Below are 9,200 nucleotides of genomic sequence, written 5' to 3' on the forward strand. Positions count from 1 at the left end.
CGTAGTTTTTCACTAGGTTTTATATTTTTTTTGTACAAATTTGTGGGTAACCCACTGTTTAATCGATTAAACTATGTTATTTTTATTAAAATTTTGGACAAATCAGTTTAGCTGAAAAACTAATAAATTAAATTTCAAACCGGTTTAAATTAAATCGTGTTATTTCAGTTTTAGAACAATGTGGTAGTATCCATCTTCAACTAGTTTAATTTAGTAAATTATTCTTGAAATTTAATAAAAAGATTTTCTTATTATTGTGGACGCTTCAAAAACTAGTTATTTATTTGAAAAAGATAGGAATCAGTGTAAAAAAAATTAAGAATGAACTAATATTAATTTAAATATTAAAAGAAATAATTACTTATTTTTTTATTTGTTTATTTATTTAAATAGCTGCACATATACATCATTTGTTGTGTACTTGTCATTTAATTAACATTTTCAGTTTTTCACACTACTATAACCACTTTTGTTTTGAATCTCCTTTTGTTCTTTTTTACACCATATCTTTTCATATAGTTTGGCACCAACTTACGCATTGTGACGCTGCAAAGAATAATATACATACATAGACATATAAAAACCACTCTCTCTTCCCTTCACAAAAATTTTAAATACATGCAGTAGTGGAGCAAGAAAACATGAATTGGCATTAATAGTTGTAATGTAACAACTTTTTCACTTGGCACCCCCAACTCTTTTCTTTACATCAGTGGCTGCAACCTTTTTTACTTGACTACCTACTGCTGCTGCTGGTTTCTTTGCTGCTGGTGTGGGAGCTGATGATGCAGGACTCCTATATATTTTCCATCCAGTGTTATATAAAAGTAAAACAAAAATATTCAACAAAGAAGTAGTTTATTAGTTGTAAGAAATAAAATACCTGTCCGCGGTCTTTGTTGGTTTAAGAGGAGCAGTTGTTGTTGTTTTCTTTGGTTTAAGGCTTGATGAGGCGTTTGAAGGAGTGGAGGAGGTTGATTTAGGTGTTGGTTGCCAGTTCATGTCTGATGCCTCAGATGAATTATCATTGGTTGCCATATCATCATCATAATCATATGAAGTTGGACTAGAAGATGGAGATGATGGTTTGTTATCTGCTTCCCATTGTGCCACTAGGCTATCATTACTAGTTAAGCTATCATTCCTCTTCATTGCCATTGCCATTGCCATCTTATTATTATGGTTGTTCATCCAGTCCCCAGAATTTTCATACCTAGTTTCCATGTCCTCGTAATCTAAGCTTCTTCTTTTCAGCTTCGATTCGTCCTGGTTTTGGCCCTTTCAAACCATACAAACACACCAAATTAAATATCAGTTTTGGACTCACAGGTTTACTATCAACATGACTAGTGAGTAGAGAATACTATTTGTTTTATTATGTTTTCAAGATTCTGTGAAGGAAAAAGAGAAAACAGTAGAAACTATAACATTATTATGTTTTCTGTTTTTGCTTCATGTTTTTTTATAAAATTCTAAAAACAAAAAACACTGTAAATGAAAACTCAAACTAAGCAAAATATTGTAAGCCCAATAAGTTAACCTTTTTTTATTTTTTTCAATTTATGGTTAGACTTAATAACATTGTTACCTTACCTCTGAGTTAGCAGAATCATCTCTTGGCAGCTTCCTAGCACCTCCAGTAGAACCCAAATTACGTAGTGAAGGAGTGGATCCATGAGATTTATTCAACTTTGCTCCATCAAGGTTCATGCCTTGATATTGTTCTAGTTCTGCATCCTTCCTTGCTAAGGCTGCCTTCAAGCTAGCAATCTACACAAACAACACGTTACAAAACTCTCGATACAAAGTAGTACACACTATGATATAGCAAAAAGTTTTTCATAATAATTAATAAGAACCTGGTCTTTGAGATCTTTGACATCAGCACCATCTTTGCTGCTACCACCACTAGTATTAGCGTTATTACCAGCTTTATTATCACCACCAGCATTGTTAGCTTTAGCAGCACCAAGTTCAACAGTGGCAACACGTTCTGCAAACTTAAGTGTACTAAGTGTTTCTCCAACTGCATCAGGCTCAGGACTAATATGAACAAACATTAGTGTCTTTGCTTGCCCACCTGATACATACAACTTACTTAGCTTCTTATATTGAAAGGTGACAAATGTAGCAAGGAGTGGATAAGAATTGAAGATGAAAAGCATACCAAGAGAATCTTGAAGCAATTGGGTGAGTTTGCTGTTCCTGTAGGGAACATGGGAACTCTTTGCAGCAAGGGAAGAGATAACATCTCCCAAGGCAGAAAGTGACTTGTTGATATACTGAGCTTCCTTGAGCCTATCTCCAGTGGCTTCAGTTTTATCAGCCCTTTCGCTTCCTGCTAGATCAACCAGATGCAAGCTAGCATGAATGGTTTTTGGCGATGTCAGGTATTTTCCTTGAACATGAACTGTTAGGCAACTGCAATAACAATCAGGTTTAGTACCAAATAGAGAAAAGTAATGTTTTTCACACAGCACAGCACAAGTTCTGCTTACCTGTGAGAACGGCTACTACGAGAGTTCATGGCAGTAGAACCAACAGCTCGATTCTTGTTTCCCAAGTTCATCAAGTTTATGACATCAGCAGTTGTTGCAACAGGAACAAGGTTGGCATCAGGCACATTGAGTCCGTTCTGGGAACGGTTGCGAATTTCTAATGTGAGAAGGGGTTAAGGATCATATTTCATATCACATGTTCAATAAAATCATTTCATCTACAAATAAATAGAGTATAGTATTGTATATCACAAATGAAGGATATTTTTTGGTAGCTCCATCTGTGGATAGTAGATCTCTGACTTGCTCATTGTAAATCTCAAGCATCTGAACACCAATCTCATAGATAATGGTGTCCTTCCTCTGATCCTGAAGTAGGAAAAGATCATTCAGGGCACGGTAGTTGACACCCATGGTTTCCTCGGTAAGATCGTCTGGCCCAGACTGCATTCAACATTCATAGAGTTATCATTGCTCTAAGAGAATCAACATTTGTAATCTAAGCATTTTTTTTTACCATAGTGAATGTTTTTCCTGATCCTGTTTGGCCATAGGCAAATATGCAGACATTGTATCCATCCAACACTGACCGAATCAGTGGTTGTGTGTCGGCGAAAACTTGTGCTGAAAGCAAGCAAACAATGACAGTGAGTAAGCATACAAATATAAATAAATAAATAAAAATATAGTTAAAGAACACAAAGAAAGACTAACATTGTGTTGCACTAGGACCAAAACATTTGTTAAAATTGAATGTCTTCTTCCCCTCTTTCCCATAATTTGAAGGTGTTAAGATTGAGATACTTCCATCATCAATACTACCCACACTCTGATTGGGCGATGGAGCGCCCAAGAAGGGTCTAACTCTGCAGTACACCCTAATATTCCCTACCAACATACAATAAATAAGTCAATTAGAACATAGAAAAACCAGTGGCCAATGTTATCAATCTTAATTCTTTAACCATTAGAGTTTACCTTTCAGATCCTGCACTTGATTATATAACTTACGGTTCTCCTCAAGAACTTTCTGATATCCTGCAGCAGCAGAAACTAAGCTACGCACATGCTTGCCTATTTATTATAGGAAGCTAGTTAGTAATTACATAGATAACTGTTATTCATAATCTTTTTTCTCCTTAAATTGCTATTAGTATTATCATCATTATACTTACATAGTACTAGGAAATCTTCCTGGTACTTCTTGTGCATAGCCTGTACTCCTGATTTTGTTTGATGGACTATAGTTTTCAAATCCTAAAGAATGGCAAGAATAAAATCTCTATTTACCACCAACAATATTTGAATGGTGTGTACATCAGTGTATGTTACAAAATTACCTGGAGACTCTTGTTTTGTCGTTGGACTATCGCTTGTTGTCGGGATCTTTCTTGTTGTCGGACTATCTCTTGTTGCCGGATCATCTCTTCTTGCCGAGCTCTCTCTTGTTGCAGGGTTATCTCGTGTTGCCGGATTATCTCTTCGTGTCGAGCTCTCTCTTCTTGTCGGAGTTTCTCCCCTTGTCGGATTATCTCTTCTTGTCGAGCTCTCTCCGCTTGTCGGATTATCTCTTCTTGTCGGATTAACTCTTCTTGTCGGATTCTCTCCCCTTCTCGGATTATCTCTTCTTGTCGAGCTCTCTCCGCTTGTCGGATTATCTCTTCTTGTCGGATTAACTCTTCTTGTCGGACTCTCTCCCCTTCTCGGATTAGTTCTTGTCGGACTCTCTCCCCTTCTCGGATTATCTCTTCGTGTCGGATTAACTCTTCTTGTCGGAGTTTCTCCCCTTGTCGGATTATCTCTTCTTGTCGAGCTCTCTCCGCTTGTCGGATTATCTCTTCTTGTCGGATTAACTCTTCTTGTCGGACTCTCTCCCCTTCTCGGATTATCTCTTCATGTCGAGCTCTCTCTTGTCGGATTATCTCTTCTTGTCGGAGTAACTCTTCTTTTCGGATATTCTCTTGTTGTCTTAAGAACTCGAGGCTTGGTCCATTGTCCCGAGGAAGATCTAGATCTTTTGTTTCTTCTCCCTTTTCTTCCATCTCATCTATTTCTTCCTCCTCTTCTTCCATCTCAACCTCTTCGGCCTGTGTTTCTTCCATCATTTCTTCCACATTTTCTTCCATTGTTTCTTCTTTTGTATCTATCTTCTCTTCCTTTTCTTCCATCTTTACAATCCTCGAACCAAATAAGAAATCAAACATTCCAGATCACGACAATGACAAATGTAAACATTTTTCTTTTGCTGTTGTAAGACAAATACCTCAAGAATAAGAAATTTTACCTCTTCGTCAATAGGAGCAGCTTTTGAAACCAAAGGTTCTGGTTTAGATGATGATACTTTATCTTGTTGAACTGCTCTAAGCTGCTCTTGTTGAGCTGCTCTAAGCAGCTCTTGTTGAGCTGCTCTTAGCTGCTCTTGAATTTCTTTAAGCTTCTATTTATTGAAATCTTATATTTAGTTTGACTCATAAAGTATGCTATATATGCAATGGTGAGCATGCAGTTGAAAATAGAGACATGTACCGTTTCTTGTTGTTCAATGAGTCGCTGTTTATCTGGTTTGAATGGTGATGCTGTTTCTTGTTGAATTTCTCTAACCTGCTATTCATTTAAAATCACATATTCAGTTTGATTCACAGACATACAATGGTGAACATGCAGTTGAAAATAGAGAATGCACACCGTTTCTTGTCGTTCAGGCAATCTTTCTTCATCTGGTTTAGATGATGATACTTTTTCTTGTTGAATTGTTTTAACCTTCTATTCATTTAAAATCACATATTCAGTTTGATTCAGAGTCTATTATATACATACAATGGTGAACATGCAGTTGAAAATAGAGAATGCGCACCGTTTCTTGTCCTTCAGGCAATCGATCTTCATCTGGTTTACATGATGATAATTTTTCTTGTTGAATTGTTCTAATCTGTCATTTAAAATGTCATATTCAGCTTGATCCACAAAGTCAATCAACTATACATTGGTGAACATAGAGTTAAAAATAGAAATATGCATACCCTTTCATGTTGTTCAAGCAATCGCTGTTCAAACTCATTCATGACTTGACTGAGCAGGGATTCAACTACCTATTATAGCAAATAGGTACTATGAGTTTGGATAAGGAGGCGTAAAATCAAAGTGGTTGAAACCTAAGTTGATAGGAACAATAACACTTACAAAAGGAATTTCTTCTGTCCTCTTATTTGACAAATGCTCACGAACTAATGAAATTAAAGAAGGATAGGTTGAATTCTACAAATATCAATCCAACGAGTTAATTAAAGTTGTAAATATGATATGAATAGAATAGAATAGAATAGAATCTCCTCTAACCATCTGGATGAGGTTAGACTTGGGATCATTGTCAGTAGCAGAAGAATCTTTGTCCCCTAATGTGTTCCCCATGGATTTCATCATGGATGGTTCAGAGTTTCTCCTTAGAAGGGTTTTCATCAAGGGTGGCTTTGAATTCGGAAGGCCAGCCAATTTCCATGACCCAATTTTCCCTCCCTGTACCCATTCCGCATAGGATTTGAGCTCTAACAAACAACTCACCACCCTTGATAAATTTCCACCCTACAAACAAATTACTAGTAAAGTTAAATAACAACATTGTGGTTATGCTATTTGGTTTAGTTGAATATAGTAAGCAAGCACCTTTTCCATATCGGAAGCTTCAAAGGTGGGAATCCCCATTTCTCCCACAGCTTCAATAAAACTCTTCACATTTTCACCATACTGAAACACAATCGGTGCTCCTCCATCAGTAACTAGGACAGAATCCTTGGGGGCTTGAATTATCTGTTATTAGAATTCAAGATGTGAGTAGTTGAATTAATCTCATAAGACGTGAATGGAAAAGGGTGAAGGTGCTGTTGTTATCTAATGATTCTCGACGATTAATTTCACAGGAAGAAAACTGTATGTAAATTTTCATTGGAAGTTGAACCGGGTACCTTGGGAATTGAACCGGGTACAACTTTGTTGAGAACATTGCAGAGGATAATACCGGTTCGCAAGGCGACCCTGAAATCTTCTTCAGAAGGCTCTGCTGGCAAGTCTCTCCCTGCGACTACTCCAAGTGTTTTACGCATCCATTCAGTAGCTTCATTTCTTCTCACCGCTGTTCAGAATTAGAATCATGATGGAGATTCACCAGCGGTTGTCTTTACGTGAAATTGATAATTGAGAATCATTAATGATTCTCAATTATCAACCTCGCATAAAGATAACTGCACGTGAATTTTCATCCAGAAAGATACCTTCACATTAGAAAATAAACAAATCTCACATGCATGCACGTGTTTTCATCTTAAAAAGAAGAGGGAAATGAGAGGCAGGGGATATTATGATATATACATGCTTCTTCGTCTCGCCGTGACGCCAACTTGCCGTCGAAGTGGCCGCCGCGCTGCTGAAGAATGTCTTCCACAACGGATACAGTATTGAATGGCACAGCTTCCTCCGTCGTCATAATAACTATGCCTCGGATTATAAACTCAAACAGGAAAAATGAAAAAAAGAATCCAAAAACCGCTGGGAGAGCCAGCAATGAATTCAAAAATAATATACGTGGATCAAAACAAAGACAATGCAAGAGGAAACAAGCTTTAGCTTTTCGGAGAAAAATAGCAAAATTCAGAGAGTTAGGAATGAAAAAACAAAACAAAAAGAAACAACTAATAATGAATGAATGAATGAATAAACAAATGAAAGAATGAAAGAATAATGAATATGTATTACAGAGAGGGGAATGAGAAAGAATTTAAGAAAGCGAGAAGAAAGGAAAATGGGGTTTGGATTATTGATTGTTGGTCCTTTCTCTCGCTTTCTTGTTTGTTCTATTTTATTCTATTCTCTTCTCTGTCCCTTTTAGTTTGCTGCCTAATAATATTGTTCACGTTGAAAAGCCAAAACCGAACCTGGTTCCGAGCCTATCGCTTTGTCCCTTAATGCATGTTTTATATTTAACGGGTGGGTAAAAGTAAAAGCAACACTCTATACTCTCCTTTTTTATTTTACTTTTTTCTTATTTTTCTTAGTCCCACCCTGTTTCTTTTCTCTTTGTAATAATAAATTATTTGGTATTTATTTTCTCTCTTTTAAGGACGATGCTTCTAAATTGAAGCAAAATTAATTAATTTAAATTAAATGATGTTTTTAATTTTTTTTTCTTATTATTAAGTTACATTGAAACTAGATTATGTATAGAACAATAGATAATACCGTACCTTTTTTTAAAACTTCTGACGGAATTTGTGTTTTGATATTTGCTTTAGTCAGTTTTCCTTTATATTTATACTTTAGAGGTTAAAATTTTCAATTCACTGTTAATACGCCTTTATCATACAATTTGAATATTTGTTTATTTTATATCATATTAATAATACTATATGACCAATAAATATTATTATTTTAAATTAGTATTTAATTATTATATAAAAAATATATATTTATATTTATTAAAATTTATATATAAATTATAAAAATTATTTAATAATATAATGTAATATTTATATTAATTAAATAATTATCAAAATTATTAAAAACTGTTCTCCTGAAATTTTTTTCTAGCCTACTTTATATGGAAGGCCGTGCTTATTCATGATGCAAAGAATTAGAGTATAAAGTATAATATAAACATGGAGGAAATAGATAAGAAAAAATGTAAGCGCATCATTTTTATTAAAATTTGATCAGGATTTAATCGGTAAAAGAAGGATAAGTAATTTTATATTATAGGATAAAATTTTATATCATTAAAAATATTAATAATAGTTAATTAATGATTATAAATTACAAAATTTATTAGTTTTTAATATTATTGAATTTTGTTAAATAAATAATGACTTTTGTAAACAATGTAAATAATAGGCTTTAAAATTGACCTAATAAAGTAAAAAAATACTCCACCTTTAAATTACCTCATAAATTTTAACATTAAGATAATTATTTGCACACCTAATAAATTGAACATTCAGCCATTATAAATTGTGCGTGAGTAAATCGAATAAAAAAATAATCATCCAATTAAAAATAATAAATATAATTATCTGCATACCTATTAATATTATTTAATATTCTCAGTATCTACTTATACTTTTCTATTATTACATAAAAGACAGCTTTAAATTTGATAATCAACTAACAATACCTCAAATATGATATATAGTTACACTTATTTTGCGATTCTTATTTTAAGTATTTGTTTGATAATATTATGTTGTAATGATTACATATCTAATTTAATATTATAATTCATATTTCATTAGATAATATTATAATTTTTTATTTTCTTTTCTTTCAAAACTCTAATCATTATTTGAGATGAGAAGAAAAGAGACGAGACCAGAAGGTAACATTGTTTGCTATTCGTTATTCATTTGTTGTTTGTCGTTTATCATTAATCCTGGTGACACAAAATAATAAGTAATAAAATAAAAAATCTTAAAAAGTTAAGATTGCATAGTTAATATTGTGAATCAACATTTAACATTTAAAAAAATCTAAAATTCTTAAAATAAAAATCTTTAAAATTCAAATAAAAAATATTTAAAATTTAAACTCAACAAAAATTTATTTTTAGTTATTTCACTTAATTTTTGTAATTTTAACAAAATGTTGAATCAAACTTGTATCAAGATCTCAAGTATAAAAAAACAGATACGACTCATCTAAATAAGAGTGGGTTCGACCCGA

General features: G+C 33.6%; 1 protein-coding gene across 7 annotated transcripts; it reads right to left on the reverse strand.

Moving 5' to 3' along the window:
* Positions 1–409: 409 nt before the first annotated feature.
* LOC112695570 (kinesin-like protein KIN-14I) lies at positions 410–7,379 on the reverse strand. 7 transcript variants are annotated; one of them, XM_072196582.1, is made up of 22 exons: positions 6,861–7,379; positions 6,458–6,624; positions 6,159–6,302; positions 5,835–6,077; positions 5,679–5,753; positions 5,519–5,587; positions 5,353–5,427; positions 5,184–5,258; positions 5,025–5,099; positions 4,783–4,935; positions 3,839–4,666; positions 3,674–3,755; positions 3,477–3,572; positions 3,213–3,386; positions 3,016–3,122; positions 2,762–2,942; positions 2,499–2,658; positions 2,168–2,421; positions 1,860–2,080; positions 1,594–1,770; positions 884–1,278; positions 410–796 (listed from the first exon to the last, which is right to left on the reverse strand). In XM_072196582.1, the coding sequence occupies exons 1-22, from the start codon at positions 6,973–6,975 to the stop codon at positions 679–681; spliced, it is 3,984 nt and encodes a 1,327-aa protein (XP_072052683.1). In that variant the 5' UTR covers positions 6,976–7,379; the 3' UTR covers positions 410–678. The 7 variants fall into 7 exon arrangements, with proteins under 7 accessions (XP_072052683.1, XP_072052681.1, XP_072052682.1 ...); XM_072196580.1 differs by having other exon boundaries at positions 5,025–5,102; XM_072196581.1 differs by having other exon boundaries at positions 4,783–4,932; positions 5,184–5,261.
* Positions 7,380–9,200: the final 1,821 nt, after the last annotated feature.

This window comes from Arachis hypogaea, chromosome 6 (assembly GCF_003086295.3).
Source record: "Arachis hypogaea cultivar Tifrunner chromosome 6, arahy.Tifrunner.gnm2.J5K5, whole genome shotgun sequence".
Classification (NCBI taxonomy): domain Eukaryota; kingdom Viridiplantae; phylum Streptophyta; class Magnoliopsida; order Fabales; family Fabaceae; genus Arachis; species Arachis hypogaea.